Consider the following 16,649-nt stretch of genomic DNA (forward strand, 5'->3'; position numbering starts at 1 on the left):
TTATAATTATCCATATATACTTGAAAAAAATATATGATTTTGCATCTGATGTGAATGAACAAAATGTGCATGGCCATAAAATCTGTGGGCATGAAGTCCATGACATAACCAGGTTGCCTTCTGAAATTTTACTATGCGCAGCAAGAAAGAACATCAAGACCAACCGGCGGAGAAGATGACCATTTTAAAGGAAAATTTCGCTCAAAGGCCCATAGACAACGAGTCTGACCAAGAGGAAGAGGAGAAAGTACCAGACATTCAGAAGGACGATCTGGCCAAGCGTAAAACACATGGTTCGGTCAAACAGCAGAAGGAGCCTTTGGTTTTTAGTAAAGGCTCAATAACAAGGGCTGACTTGGCAACCTGGCAGAGGCTTAAGCTGTCTTCCGAAGAGAGGTGTGGCTTTTTCAGTGTTGGTTTCCCCACAGATTTTTTTTAAGATTAGTATAGTAAAATTCCTTTCAGCTGGTCTATACAACCCACATTCTGTGCAAAATTAATTCTTTATATACAAAGAATGGTTCCAGGGCTCCACTGAGGTTATGAGATTAAGCTATGTGTTGAAAAATACCACAGTTAATAGCAGTTTAATATTTCTGGCCCAACTACCTTCATCTTGCACCTGACAAAGGCTGTTGGACTAAACATAACCTAGCTTTATCTGTGGTATTTATCTATAAATGGATTACTCTCATAAACTGAATTGAAGCCCCAAAACCATTCTTGGCACACTAGTAGTTACTCCACTTTTGCACATACGTATAGTATTGTACATAATTTCCTTGTGACTGAACCCATGGCAACATATTACACAGCACTCAAGGTCTGTTTTATGTCGCTAAAAGTTTAGCACTTTTATATACTGAAATTGTTATGATGATGTAATGATAGTTATAGCACATGGCTTACTAATTAATAAACCCTTGGTTGGCACCAAACATTCACTGCACCATTAAAATCACTTAAAGTTACATATGTTTTAAAATGCAAGTTCATTTTTTATTTCTTTTCTTCTTTTTTGGAACAAAGTGAACAGACACCCAGCAATGGCCAAACACCAAAAATTGATGCAAGCCGAGCAGCCAATGATGACTTTGGTAGACGCAAGTTATCCCTGCAAGAGAAGAGGGCTCGCAACAAACAAAAATTTGTCCACTTTGGCCCAGTTACTGAGATTGACCAGAAGCGATGGGATAAGCTCTGTATTTCCAAACCTAGTGTTAGTGAGGCAAATATAAGCGATGAAAATGCCTCTGACATTGCATATGCCAAAGCAGTAATCTCAGACAGTGCTCCGACTGTTCAGACCGTGGACACCGTCCCAGTAACACATCTACAATGCCAGTTGAGGTATACTGCATGATTTCAGTGGCTGTGTGTGACTTGTCATACCTGTGATAATGTTCTTCTGCCAACATGAACGATACAGCTCTTTATATTAATAAAGCACAGGAATAATTCTGTTTTGGCTTTTAATGTATCACTGGAATTTTTATTTTATTTTTGTGCAACAAAGTTTTATAACCCAGACCATATGTCTTTTTCCATGTATTAAAACTGGCATGGGATTTTGTCTATATGTAGTGGAAGGACAGAATTACAACCTCTGTCTTAAATATTTCATAGAGAATTGACAAGAATGTTTTCTCTAGTGACCTCTTTTTTTGTGATGTTCTCATGATTTATTATGTTGCTTCCTGTTCCTTCCATGCTGGGAAATGGTGCTTGCACTTTGTTGAATAGATGTACGGCAGAAGTCAGCAAAATCCCAGATGTGTCTCCAGACAATGACTGTGAGCATGGTGGACCGTTACCAGATTCCCAACGTGATGACATGTTAGCACGACGAATTGGCACTTTCCAGAAGTGTGTCAAAGTTGGCCATCCCTCTTCTAGTACCGATGACAACCAGCAAAATATACATAATGAAAATGTGAAGACCCCAAAGGCTAAACTTAAGGAAAATAAACAGTCATTGGAAGATGATGATCAACTCCTGTGAGCATCTTGTGTGCTCTGTGTTCAACTTAACAGAGACTCTGCATGATTATTGTGTTACTGTTTTATGATAACTTTATATTGTGCATAAAGAATACTAAACCGTTTGGATTTGTGGTTTGACTAAAGTGTGTCCAAGACTCTAACATTGTCCTGAAGGAATGAAGCATGTTGTGCACTTTAGAACTGCCTATTTTTCAACATCCTAACACATGTTCCTGTAGGAGTAAGGACATACTTCCTGAAGTTACAGTTGATATGAAATCTAATTTAAATGACAAACCTGAGACGCATGCCGTACAGCTTAATTCAGAGGAAGATGTATGTAAAGAAGACACCAGCTTGCAGAACGACAGGGCTACACCAGATCCAGAAAAGGATGATATGATGGTCAGAAGGATCTCTGTGAGTCAGAGACCACCTGGGGTAACTCTAACTCACTTCCTTCCAGTACCATTTTCTCTACAAAAGACTGAAGAGAAGTCACACATCTTCCAACCAAAGGAAAAGAAGCCCATCAGGTCAGAAAAGTGTAAATAAATGTAAAGAATACATTAAAGCGTACACTTATTGTGGATTTATTTAAACATCATACTACAGAAAAATGAACAGATTGGTCTAGCGGACCAATTGGAAATGAAATGCACTGTGACTCCATGATATCATGATACAGACCAGATGAACATAAGTCAACCTTGTGATTTAGAAACCTTTGTATTCAGTATTGATAACTGGTAGACTTGGTGTCTAAATTGTGTCTAGTCTTCTGCTGAAGTGTTGACTTCTAAGTTTAATTTTTGACCTGATTTTAATAGTTTATTATACATCTTGCACAGCTGTTTCAGTACTTAGTCATGTGTTTCAGATTTTGGTGTGCCTCCTGGCCTGTGCAGTCGTCTATGTATTTCCATAAAGCTATCTATTTTGAAAGGTTTAAAGCCCTGTTCTATATCTTATGTAACATCTTCTGAAATTACTTCCTTAGCTCTCTTCATGTGACCACAATTACTCCAAATAACACCCCCCAAGCCCATACCGCTGTCAGGTCTGACAGTCCGTCTAAGACACTACAGCAGAGCACAGAAGAAGAGCCCACTGAATTAAGAGATGATCTGATGTGTCAACCAGCTTGCAACCCCATTGAGAATAATCCCATATGTGCAGAGCTTAAATCCCAACCACCACAAGAATCTCTTGAAAGTCCTGACCGAGAAGTATCGAGGTCAGATCATTTGTCAACAAGCAGTTCTCCATCCTTTTTTATTCTTATAATTTAAAATTGAAGTGAAAAGATTTGCAAGATTATACTGTGTGTGTTAGAGAATGCTTATATAAATGTATGGACGTGTGTATACAAATATAACATGATTTTCCACTTAATTCCCTTTTTCTAGAATATGTTTCACATTGCTGTGTTGACAGCTTGTTGCGCTGTATTATGAATGTCAGTTCCTGTGCCCCAGCAGCAGTTTTTTAATTTACGAGTGGATGTTGTAGCCATTCTTGTTTTAGTAAAAAAAAAAAATAAATCCTTATTATGATACTACAGAATGCTTAATTACATGTGTGGTTGCAGAGGTGAATTTGCTTGCCAGGCAAGCTTAGACATTCACCCTTCATTTGTATAGAAAACCTATAGGTCCTTCCTTTACCAAGCTAGGATGTGCAGAGGATGCAGGCTGCCCAAGCCCAGCGTGGACCTTTTATGTGTCATTTTGAGACAGCTAGTAGAACTATTGAAAGAAAATAAATGACATACGCTGTAGTCTGTCAATAACACACCAGTTTTAGATGTTTTCCGAGTGCGTGCCTCTTAACATAATTTTATTACTTGTAGATCTGCCATTTTTCCATGTCCTTCAGTGGAGTGACAACACTGTTCATTCTGAAGTGAAATCAAGCAATAGCATTGTCACATTGTGTACAGGGTAGTCTTGAATAAACATGTACTTTTAAATAAATAACAAATTAATTGCAATTCCACCTAACATTTTTAAGCAGCTACGGTAACGTGTTTTTTTTTTTCTTTGGAAAAGAGGTTCAAACCATAAGGAGAAACTTGTTCCTGCCAGTAGATCCGTCATTTTTCCATGTCCTGCAGGGGAGTGACAACACTGTTCATTGTGCAGTGAAATCAAGCAACAGCGTTGTCACATTTTGTACAGGGTAGTCTTGAATAAACATGTACTTTTAAATAAATAACAAATTAATTGCAATTCCAGCTAACATGTTTAAAGGAGAACTATGGGGTCAGTGTTTTTCCCCATAGTTCTGCTTAGGGTAACGGGAGGACACAAACTAGCGTCCTCCCGTTACCCTAAGCTCCGTATACCGCGTGCTACAGCTCGCGGTATACTGAGACGCCGCAGCCGGAGCGGATCACGACTTACATGACGGGATCCGCCCAGCTGCGTGAGTGACAGCTGGCTCTGCCTATCTAGAGGCAGAGCCAGCTGTATCCGCCCCCTCCCCCGTCCGTTCCGCCAGTCAGCGCTGGCAGATCGGAGAGGGGAATCCAGCCCCTCCCCCTGTCACGGCAGAGAGCCGTGACAGGATCGAGAGGTCAGCGAACGCCGGTATATGTTAGCTCACCTCCCGATCTACTGAGCCGACTTGTGACAGTCTCATTGTCACAGGTCGGCTAGAACTATGAGGTGAGTGAAAAGCACTCGCCTCATAGTTCTCCTTTAAGCAGCTACGATAATGTGTTTTTTCTTTTTCTCTGGAAAAGAGCTTTAAGCCATAAGGAGAAACTTGTTGTTCCTGCGAGTAGATCCGTAATTTTTCCACGTCCTACAGTGGAGTGACAACACTGTTCATTGTGTAGTGAAATCAAGCAACAGCGTTGTCACATTTTGTACAGGGTAGTATTGAATAAACATGTAGTTTTAAATAAATAACAAATCAATTCCAATTCCAGCTAACATTTTCAGGCAGCTACGGTAACATGTTTTTTTATTTCTTTGGAAAAGAGGTTCCAATTATAAGAATAAAAGCTGACCATTGTACACACTCTTGTCAGTGTTTATATGGTTTGTCCCAACCCCTATAACTGTCACTTTTGATGTATGGATGTAAAGGTAAAAAAAATATAAATAAAAGCGCGTGGAAAAAAGAAATGTATATACTGAATCTTATTATAGGTATTATTGACACACAGTACCAGACTACTATAGTGGTCCTTTCATTGATTTTTCTGCAAGTTAATCTAATTGTGTATTTGGTCTTGTAGATTCAGCACACGGTCGTCTCTGTCAGATGACGCGGAGTAAGTTGCATTCTGTGCTTGGAGAGCCTCTATAACAGACTAGTGCATGTGTTTATAAATGATATGTTTCCTCTTAATGCTGAGAACTTACCAGTAACTTTGCTGAACGCCTTTCCAAAGCATGCAACTAATAATTTACTTTTTCAGATGCCATTTTACTTGGTGCTATTTGAGTGCTTATTACTTGGCCTTTCTACACCCCGATGCAAAGCTTGACTGATGCATGACTTATTAAAATCCTGGCTTTGTGTGCAAGGCTTAAACAATGTACATATTTAGAACTTCCACATGAGTTTTATTCCATATCTAAGAATGTACGGTCATTCCAATAATACAGCTTTTCCGTAAGAATTTAGCAATAGCCCATCCAGATCACTGGACTCTGTTTTGTGTGTAGTAGGTAGAGGAAGGCAGCGTATACAATTCTATTTATATAGTATTGCTGCTCCAGTAGTATAAGGTTCCTCTGTCAATTAACTGCTTCTTCCCTTGATGGGAATCCTTCCAATGCCATGCAGGTGGCCTTTCCAAAAACCTAATCTAGCATCAAGGCTGCAGAGGCAAACATAAATAAATGTTAAATACAATTATAAAATACAAATTTTCAATAAATACACCCTTCCCATTGTATTCTACCCAAAAGAATATCAAAGGTTTAGATATCGGTTTCCTGGGTCCACTGAGCTGAGTGTAATGCAGGGAAGTTTTACCTGGATAGTAAACACAGACATTTATATTTTTATGCTTTCTTTATGCCGTTTGCCAAGTTTTAATCAGTATTTTCTAAGGAATCTAACGGGTTAGAAATCAAGGACCTGCTAATACTTTTTTGAGAGTCCTTCACTATTTAATGAGTCGCTTAACCAAAATCAGTATGCGATTACGATGTGCCATTAATTCTAAATAGAGAGGTGTTATCAGTCTGCTACAGTCACACGTGGGCATGTCTTTGGCCAAGCTTTATTGTTTAACTACAGATACGTTAAATTAAACATGTTTTGAGAGACAGATGGGATCTGCTATTGTTGACTTCCTTCAGAAAATTTTACCTCGCTACTTGGCTGCCCTCTGGCTTCAATACTTCCTTTAGCTGGCCATACACTATGCAAAATTTCGCCAGTTCTTAATGAACTGACCCAAATTTTCACAGTGGGTGCCTACAGCTGCTGTCAGAATAAAAGTGAAAGCAGCGGGGGTTTCCTCCATCCACACTCCTAAGCATTGATGGAGAAATCTGTTATGATTTGCTCGTTAAGCCCACAGGTTGAACAACGAAAATATAACCGTATATGGCCAGCTTAAGTCACTAACCCAGAACAAGTATGAAGATTAGGAAAGTTGGGGAAAAGTCCTCATCCACATACTTCTTAATGTATTGAAACAAGAGGGTCAGCACTGCCGGGTAGCTAGCATTTTTAGGCCTCGTTCACACCAGATACAGTGCGTTCCTACCCGATTCTGGCCGGATTGCACTGCATCACATTGCGGCCGACTATGTTGTGGGGCAGGAGTGGACGTAGCAGTCCATTGAAGAGAATGGCACCGTAGCCATGCCCTTCGGTCGCACGGGAACGCAAGGCACACAATGCCTGCGGTCTGGTCCGAACAAAGTGCTGCAAGCACCCAAAATTCAACATTTTTAAGTTGACACAGGAACAGTAGGTAAGGTGTAATCTTCCAATAGGATAGCTCCTCACTTTGGTGAGATTTCCTTTCACTTTTTGCTGTATCTATGGGACAAAAAGTGAAGAGAATTCTTATTGCTGGGACACAGATGGCAAAAAAAGATGAAAGGCATCCTAAGGCCTCCCTCCAAAATTGCATTCATAATGGAAAAAATGGCATTACATACAGGTGAAACTCGAATAATTAGAATATCGTGCAAAAGTAATTGCAGTAAGTGCTGCAAAAGGGGCCCAAACCAAGTACTGAGTACATATGCATGCTTGTACTTTTCAGAGGTCCGATATTGTTCTATGTACAATCCTTGTTTCATTGATTGCATGTAATATTCTCATTTTTTGTGGTTGTGGATTTGGGGTTCTTAGCTGTAAGCCATAATCATCACAATTATGACAAATCACGGCTTGAATTATCTTGCTTTGCATGTAATGAGTCTATCTCATATATTAGTTTCACCTTTTAAGTTGCATTAGTGAAATAAATGAACTTTGCACGATATTCTAATTATTCGAGTTTCACCTGTACTCTTTAAGGGAAATACATGCATTTGATATGGTTTGACCCAAAGAGACAAACTAATGAACTATCACTGGTTACATTTTTGGGGTGCTAACGCAATGTAACCATTCAGACACATTGCCATGCTGTCCAGGGCTGGACAGTGTTGGCAAGTCTCATATCCAGTGTATTTTGAAGACTGCACACAGCTGCCCAAAAAAAATTCCATTCAATGCATTGCATGGGTGTCCGAAGCAAATGAAACGGCATGCTTTCAGATTCTAGCAGAGATAATGCATTGCCTATGTGAGATAAGTTTGAAATCAGTTTGAGGTGCATTTGAATTGCTTTTGTTTGCATGCAACTCGACTTTGAGCGATAAAAGCAATTCAGGTGAAGCAGAACAGGACATGATGCAATAAGCAACTAAGTAAAGGCAACTGAACTCTGCTCAACAAGATCCAGTTCAAAATTCAAACACTGAACTGCATATCCTTCCAAACTGCTTCACAAGGTATGTCAGAAACACAAGAAAAATGCCCTTGTGCACAGACACATATACTAGTGGCTGCAAATATATTTATTATAATCAGGAATAATGTTTTTGTCTGGTAAATATGAAGCCTGCAATGTGAATATTTTATTTTTACATTCCAAGCTATCAAGTGGAGCTCTGGTATTCTTTTTCATTCATATACATTTCATGGCTGTTCTGTTGTAAAAAGCCAGCTGTTTACTGGCCCAAGCCAACATTTATGCACACAATTGAATGAGACTGATGGTTCTGTATCCCCTCCCTCTCCCTCCCTGCAGCCTCCATTCAGTCAGTGGTATGGAGTTTTAATCAGAGAGGAAGAGTATGAAGGCAAACAGTTACCGTTGTGCACGTCTTTTAGAAAACCCCTAATGCTCTGTGACGACAATGCTATTGCTATGGCTTGTATTAAAGTCTAATTGAAAAATGATCCAGGTGTTTAGGGCTGTCCACTCTTTCCTGTCTTGCCTCACGACTGGCTTGTCAGTATGGTGTGTAGTTTCACCAACTAGTAGTGAGGTGCAGAATGTGGAAGGGGTCAGACCAAAATTGCCATCCTCCCAAGCTGAAAGACCGTAATTGCATAATAGAGTTCCCTCACGTTACAGGGCTGTCTGACCACTTTTGAAGAAAACCGAATGTGTGCCGGCACTAGAAGGTTCCTGGAGGTAGATTAAAAGGGTAGTTTAGAAAGGTTTGCTTTAATGGAACTCGGGGGGGGGGGGGAATTAACTATATAGCTGTATTTTGGACATATGTGGGATCTCAGTGCTGACACGATCCTGCCCTTCTCAGTAAGTCTCTTCATTAAATATTTGGACAGCTTCATAAATTGAGATGGCCATATATACACACAGGTTGGAATGTTCTTTTTATGCTTCTATGAATTTAGCAGTGCCATTATTTGTGTGACCTGTTTGATGTACAGGAAATAAGAGATTGTATGCAATTTTAAGGGGATGATGATGAACAAGTAAACTGTTCTGCAAAGCAATCATCTTTTGTTTTCAAAAAGAAATTCAAAGGAGATTATTAGAGAACCACAGTGGTGGATCTGTGGAATTCTAAGCCACATTGCTTACATTAAGTAGGCTGAGGCTTAAAATAGGTCCTGTTGTGAAAGAAACATATACCAGTGTGCCCAGCAAATAGTAGGTGGTAGCCACCAACCAGAATGTCAAGACTCTGAGTGAGCACTGTATAAGTTTAGAGTTTTCCATATGATCAAAAAAATAAACATTTGAGTGAAAGGTGTGTAACAAAATAAAAAATGTTATGGGCGTATTGTTCTCTTTATATACCAGTGTAAATATAATCATAAGAGCTAACCATGTTTTGAATTCAGGGCAGTCTAGGGTGTATTGCATACTCATACCAATTAGAGATTTATTCAGCAGCGATATATATATATATATATAGTCCTACCATAGTAAAGTGCACTGCAAACATCAATTTTGCACTTTGCCTGGAGTTGAGCTTTAAGCATAAGGCAAGCAGCCTAAAACACAGATGAAATACATAAAAGGTAGCTGTAACCTGCCAATAAATGTATATTTCTATACATCCAGTTCTGAGATTTGCACAGCTGTGCCACACCTTCATTTACGTGTTTCCCCCCTACCCCACCCCACCAGTGATTAGACAGTAAAAGGAGACGCAGCACACTGCTGAACTCCTCTCTCTGTCATTCCTTCATCCTGTTAGCATGCCCTTTGCACTGCAGCCCACCTGATTTACTCATTATGCTGGTTCTCCCTCCGCCTTTCTGAGCTCTGCTGTAAAGCGAATGCAAGAGGCTGATACCAAGTCCCATTCAGTACATACACTTCTTGCATTTAAAAATACATTTAATTATGTACTAATTAAAACGGAACTGCATTGATTTGTGTCTTTTATTCCTGTGTGGAGTTCTGCTTTAAGCCCTCAAGATTTTTCTCTTCTTTTCTATAATCTTTATATAATGACAGGAATGAGAAGCAGTACATATGACATTTGTATTGCCAACAATATAATGTCTTTTGGCAATAAACAATAAAACGACAGAACACAACTCCTTTAATTTGTGTCCATGTCCCTTTTAAATTCTTATAGGTATGTACATGAAGCCCATCTGTACATTAAGCTCTGTATGTACATGAAGCCCATCTGTACATTAAGCTCTGTATGTCTCGGTAGTATTGAAGTGCAGCAGGAATCCCCAGTGTGTCTTCACAGATGCAGCAACTGTGGCCACTGAAGTAATTGACAGGGTGACCGCGGCTGTCTGCAGGTAATCGTACATGGTATGATTACCTGCAGATCAGGTGAGATGTTTGTCCCAGAATGCAGAGAGCCCTGTTGGCCTTACAAAGTCTTATTTTTTTTAATTCATGACTGAATTCTGCATTCCTGATACTGCTGCTTAATTTGCAGTGGCAGAATCTGTCAGTCTGGTCTGCCAGCCTAAACGTGTGATTGTTTTATGCAATGTGAAATTGTACCAGCTGAAGGGTATAGTTGCAGGGATGTATCTCTCTGAATGCTGGGGCAGAGTTGGAAGACTTCAGCTTGTAAGTTTAGCAAAGCCAATTATTCCTCGTTACTTTTCAGTAGAGCTTTTACCCTGGAGCCTTTCACATGTCTGTGGTTATTTAATTAGTGCAGTCTAGAAGGAGAAACAAAGATATTGCTGGAGTTCTATGTTTTGAGTAATGGTTCTTTCTCTGTTTACAGTTCCTTAGATGAATAACAAATGCATTTATAGTAGTAGTATAGTATATCAGCTACTATAAATGGATGTGACATAGAAATAATTGTATTAGTCCTTTTCTAGTCGCCGGTCACATTTGTGTGTACAAATGAGAAATCTGACTTGTGATTGCTTGTATTGCTTATCTATCTATCTATCTATCTAAAGCAAAAGGTAATTATCCCCGGTATATACAGTACATAATAAAATCAACTTTGAGATGCAGGGCTTTTTTTAATCATAAGATACATACCATTGGAAAAACACATGCATGTATTTTAGAACTGTTCTGCTAAAAATGCATTCTCTGTAATGTCTGCTCTGATAGGGAAAATATGGAAACTCGGATTTATAGCATTCTACTAAATGATTGCATGGAGTGCCATCTTGTGGTCATTCTCCAGAATACATCAAATGAAAATAGATAGTAACTGTGGGGTTTTTTTTTTGTATTCTTCAGGAGTGTGAGCATGTGCGATATGAGATATGAAGAGGAGGGAAGTATGCTGCCCCACAGCAGAGCTCACCATGAACACTTGCAGTTTGTCAATGATCTGCTGAAGGAGGAGGATGATACATGGCAGGATGTAGGTAGTTCTACTGATGGTTCCAGCCACTGGCTAAAAGATGCTATGTGTGTGTGTTTATAAATACATGTTACTGATTTTCAGCACATAAGGGAAGCAAGGTGCAGGAGGAGGAACCAGTGAAGTCAGTTCACTCTCTGAGAACCTGTAAAGATTGTTCTGGTCCCCGAGAGATATACAGATTTTAGTACTGAACTGGTTAAAGTGAACCCATTCATAAACCCTTCAAATAAGCTTTAGTGTGGTAATGTAATTTCAAAAGTAATTTTCAATCTTTTTAAATTTGCAGCTTTCATTAAAATAATACCTCGTAATTCTGTCTGATGGTCTTGTTTAGGCACTTCTTGTTATAGGGTGAAAAAACTCCCTGTTTCCCAGTTATGCACCTGCATTGTCCCCCCATATCACACAGGTTTCCAATTATGACTGCATGTGGCAGTTTCAATACATAGTATTGGCCACTCTTGTCATTATGCCCTGAGAAATTTCATGCAGCCATTGCTGGAGTGCATGCATGTAGACACTTGTCCCTTTTTCACCTAATATGAGTAGTAATGGACAGTGGCAGTGCTAGGATAATGCTTATCACTGATTGGTGAATTAATTATTGACTAGTAGGTCATATGTAGTACCCGCAAACATAGCATGATGCCTTAGTACAGTAAGACACTATATACTGTGTGCACAATTATTAGGCAAGTGAGTATTTTGACCAAATCACCATTTTTATGCTTATTGTCCTAATTCCAAGCTGTATAAACTTGAAGGCTTATTGGGTTTAAGCATATCAGGTGATGTGTATTTGTGTAATGAGGGAGGGTGTGGCCTTAGGAGATCAATACCCTATATGAAGGTGGGCATAACGATTAGGCAGCTTCTTTTCCTCAGGCACAATGGGCCAAAAATAAAATTTGACTGACTGAAAAGTCAAAAATTGTAAAAAGTCTTTCAGAGGGATGCAGCACTCTTGAAATTGCTAAGAAATTGTGTCGTGATCACAGAACCATCAAACCATCGAACCATCAAACTGCGCACACAGTGTATATGCACAATGCAGGTTTATCTTAGTCTTTCTGTTTATTACCATCACACCATTTCTGAGATGAGGTCCAAAATATGTTGGGGATGCTTTGTACTGAAGATTTTGCTGTACCCTGCCTGCTTGGCAAATGCTGAATGTGTCTCAGAAGATGTGTTCAGATAATACAAGGTAAACATCAATAACGTGGAAAATCTTTAAGCATCAGAAAAGGCCAGTCATTAGGATGTGGTTAGCACCATACTGGCAAAAGGAGGGAAATGTTGGTACCTTATTGTCTTGTGGAATAAGCATGTTAAAGTGTATTAAGTCATAGAAGGTAATGAGAATTCTTTTTACCATCATCTGACATATCTTCCAGTTAATTGGTTGCTGGACATTGAACTTCCTCTGTACACTGCCTTTGTGAATTGTATATGATGCCTAATAAGACTTTAGATTTATGATTGATAGTGTGTAATTTTTGTTTACCTTTTATAGTTTGCATTTATTAGTCGGTCAGGCTACGTGTCTTCCATCTTGGAATTAATATTGTGCTGTCTTTGTTGTTTAGGACCTGGCACGGTGGAAGACCCGCAGGAGAAGTGCATCACAAGACTTGCTACAGAAAGAAGCAGAAAGAAAAAAGATGGAAAGGTTACTTAGTGGGGAACCCGACTTGAGTGAAAGAAGGAAAAGCATAAAAACTTACAAAGAAATAGTAGAGGAAAAGTAGGTTTTCAGCTGCAGTAACTGCGTAGTGTAGTAAAAAGATTTCTTGGCATGGTCTTATATTTTCTTTTTATCTCTGCCACAGAGAACAAAGAGAGAAAGAATTGCATGAAGCTTACAAAGGTGCCAGGACAAAAGAGGAAGCAGAGAAGATACTGCAGAAATACATTGAGAGGTTTACCATAAGTGAAGCTGTTCTTGAACGTTTAGTGATGCCAAAAATTCTGGAGAGAAGCCATTCAGTGGAGCCTGGCTTACTCGCCTCATCTGAGGACCCCAACCCATTGAAGTATCTGAGACAGGAGTCATTGCCTTCTCCAAAGTTTACTTCTACAGTAGAAGCAACTATATCTCCAACCTCTGAATCAGATTTTAAAGCACCCCTGGGTCCTACATCACCAACAAAAAGTGTGGTTTCAAAGGCAGTGCCTATGTTAACACCCAAGCCTTATTCCCAGCCTAGAAATACACAGCATGTTCTCAAAGCATTCAAGGTAAGAAAACATGAACTGCACTAAGCATAAAAATGGCAAACATTAATATTAAGGAGCCACTGTTGAGTATGAAAGGTATAGAACGTATGTCAGATTTTAATTGTGGTCTGCATTGCTATTAGGCAGATTTTCATTTACTTCCTTGCCAGACAGGAAGTCATGTAAAATCTCCAGATGGGAAACAGACTACAATGAAATACCTTTTTCAGTAAGTTGGGAAGGATTAGAACCCCTGCCAAGTTATTATTGCTGTGTGTAAATTTTTCTTTCCTAGTTACAACCACTCCTTCAATTCTTGTCCTACTGTTACTGGGACATGGGGTGAAATCTCCCTTCTAGGAGTCACAGACAAGTTGACAGACAGAAGACACTTGTTTACAAAAGTCTATCCAAAAGCAATAAAAAAAGGCAGTGTGGACAGTAGTTGGGCTTTAATTATTTGATATATAACATCTGCACTTTTAGTTATTTACAAGTTTATTCTATCCTGGCAATATCTCAGGAGTATTTTAGTCTTTGCTTGGGATGCAATTTTCAAATGCTGACCATATTCATTAGATGAAAGATAAAAACCACCAAGAGCTCTCTACTCCATCCATAGTCACATAGATTAGCCTGACTGCGCCCCACAGCCATACACAGTAATCACCCCTCCAGGGATGGAGATTTTACCTCTTTACTGCACAGGGACCTTAAAGGACAGAGGGGTGCAGGATTGTTTAGACAAATACAACGAGGGAACCTTGATATTTACCATTGATGGATAGAATGCTAGAGAAAGATAGACCATGATTGCCTAGCTGTTCTGGTGGGCTTGTTGACAATGTAATCTGTAAAGAGCCAGTAAGGGTATAACTATGCTAGGTAGTACCATGGAAATGGCAATCAAGTAAAAGGGTATGTAAAGCAACAGTTACAGAGCTTAAAGTGGAACAGAACCAAGAACGCTTTGCTATGGTATAGGAAACACTTAATAATGTTAATTGTGCCTAAGCTGTTCTCTTGTCTGAAATCCCTCCTGAAAAATAGCAATGCACTTCTTGGTATAGAATGTGAGTGTGCCTAGACTCTTCTGTGGCTACAGTATCATACCTGTAAATCTGTAGTGTGAATGTAAGGCACTTTTACCCCTGACTGCTAGTCTTGTGAGATTTAGAGTAAGATGTGGTGATGGTCACTACTGTGGTGCTCACTGTTGCTCTTGCTTGATGCTCTGACATGGGAATGCCTCTACCAAGATGGTTACTTCTGAACAGAGAAGCAGTATAGAAAGTAGCATGGTAAGGCAGTGATGGGGAAAAGATCTGCTGCAGGAAGATCAGGCAATACTGGTGGCAAGGGTTGAGCTTCCAAACATGGAAGGAGTTCCTCTGAAAATAGAAGGAGCTCCTTCTGCAGCTGTCCAATAATCTGCAGCCAGGGAACATAAGCAAAAGGGCTGGATGCTGTGATGTCATTGACCTTATATGGCCACATTGCTATATTTGATCCTATGGGTTCGTAGAAGCTCAAGTTGGGACCAGGTTCATTCTGAACCAGCACTCATGCCTAATGGTGATTAGTCCTTTGCTCTCTGCCTTCCCTTTTTGGGGGCACAGCTTCCAGAGCTCAGTTCCTCTTTAGGATATGGGCCAATACTGATTTTTCTTATTACAAGCTTTCTACTCTGTCTGCTATGCTATCTCTAGTGCGACTCTTATTTTTGGGTAATAGTAGATTAATAGTCACAATTCATATCCTGGATTTTCTAGTTTCAAATAATAAATGTTCTGTTCACAACGTGCATGCAGAATATTAATTGCATTATATGATTATTGTTTTTCTGAAATGTTTTCTATGCAGCAAATGCTTTACCTTATAGATCAGTAGAATTACCTCAGTGCTGGTATATACGTATTTTGTACTGAAAGGACAATTTGCAAATATGATTGGAGTGTTTGCAGTTTTCAGGCTTTATATTGGAACAGAACTCTGTTGACTTCTGATAGTGTTTTATATCCCAGAAAGAGGTATATATAATACAATTTTATTGATTTCATAGATAACATACATTAGATAGGCACAACCCTATTTCACGTATCCTTGCAGATACATATACATATACATATTGGGCATCTCATTATATCACCCATAATATTTATTTCTCACCCAATTCACTATCTTTCCAACACTTATCTGTAAGAAAAGCTGCAAAAATCTGATATTATACCTTTATATATATTTATATATTCCCACCCTTATATCTCTCCTCCCAATCCTCCTCCTCTCCCATCTATAGTCTCCACTATACTAATGATAACCTATAATCCTGTTTTTCCTTTATACTACCATATTGCTTAAAATAGCTCTTATGTTTTTCTCTACCGTAAATTAAACTCCTCCCTTTATTATAAGACTCCACATGCATTCGTATCCTTATACCTATTCCAGGGTTTCCACATATACTCCCACTGAGAATATCGTTCATTAATATGTGCCGTTAATTCCTCATATCTGTGAATCTTACTTAATTCCACAGCCCATTCCTTGATATTTGGAACTCTCTGTGTGTTCCAATATGGTGGAATTAGTATTCTTGCTACTGCCACAAAGAATCTAAGAAGATCCTTTTTATTTCTGGATATCGAGCCTGAGAAAATTGAAAAAAGGGCTATTTTTGGTGATGGAGCAGCGCCAGTTACCTGATTACATATTTTAAAAACATATTTCCAAAAAGGCATTATATGTTCACAGTTCCACCATACATGGAGATAAGTTCCCTCTGCACTCCCACATCTCCAGCACATTGATGATTTTGACGGAAAAATTCTATGTAGGAGGGTCGGACATCTTTACCAACGAGATAAGATCTTATACCCCTTCTCTTGATATGAAGAGGCAATATATATCCTATGAGTTAATATAAAAGATGTTTGCACTTCCTCATTAGTCAAGGAGATTTGTAGATCTTTCTCCCATGCTGAAATAAAATAAGGCCTTGAAGGAAATCGTGCCTTCATTATATTGTGGTATAGTATAGAGATCACATGGGTTAGTCCCTCTTTCTGACAACAAAAATTTTCAAACCAAGTCAATGGTCTATGTAACTGAGCTATCTCCTGCAAGCTA

General features: G+C 39.1%; 1 protein-coding gene across 1 annotated transcript in view; it reads left to right on the forward strand.

Annotated features, from left to right (window-relative positions):
• Window positions 1–16,649, forward strand: part of LIMCH1 (LIM and calponin homology domains 1) — a 249,817-nt gene that overhangs the window by 205,802 nt on the left and 27,366 nt on the right. The window contains exons 11-19 of the mRNA XM_018564460.1: window positions 142–396; window positions 1,030–1,350; window positions 1,744–1,998; window positions 2,223–2,519; window positions 2,984–3,220; window positions 5,231–5,266; window positions 11,171–11,297; window positions 12,890–13,047; window positions 13,133–13,541. Coding sequence (XP_018419962.1) covers window positions 142–396; window positions 1,030–1,350; window positions 1,744–1,998; window positions 2,223–2,519; window positions 2,984–3,220; window positions 5,231–5,266; window positions 11,171–11,297; window positions 12,890–13,047; window positions 13,133–13,541 — 2,095 coding nt within the window. The remainder of the gene's footprint in view (window positions 1–141; window positions 397–1,029; window positions 1,351–1,743; window positions 1,999–2,222; window positions 2,520–2,983; window positions 3,221–5,230; window positions 5,267–11,170; window positions 11,298–12,889; window positions 13,048–13,132; window positions 13,542–16,649) is intronic.

The sequence above is a fragment of the Nanorana parkeri genome, unplaced genomic scaffold (assembly GCF_000935625.1).
Source record: "Nanorana parkeri isolate BGI_ZX_2015 unplaced genomic scaffold, ASM93562v1 scaffold24, whole genome shotgun sequence".
NCBI lineage: Eukaryota > Metazoa > Chordata > Amphibia > Anura > Dicroglossidae > Nanorana > Nanorana parkeri.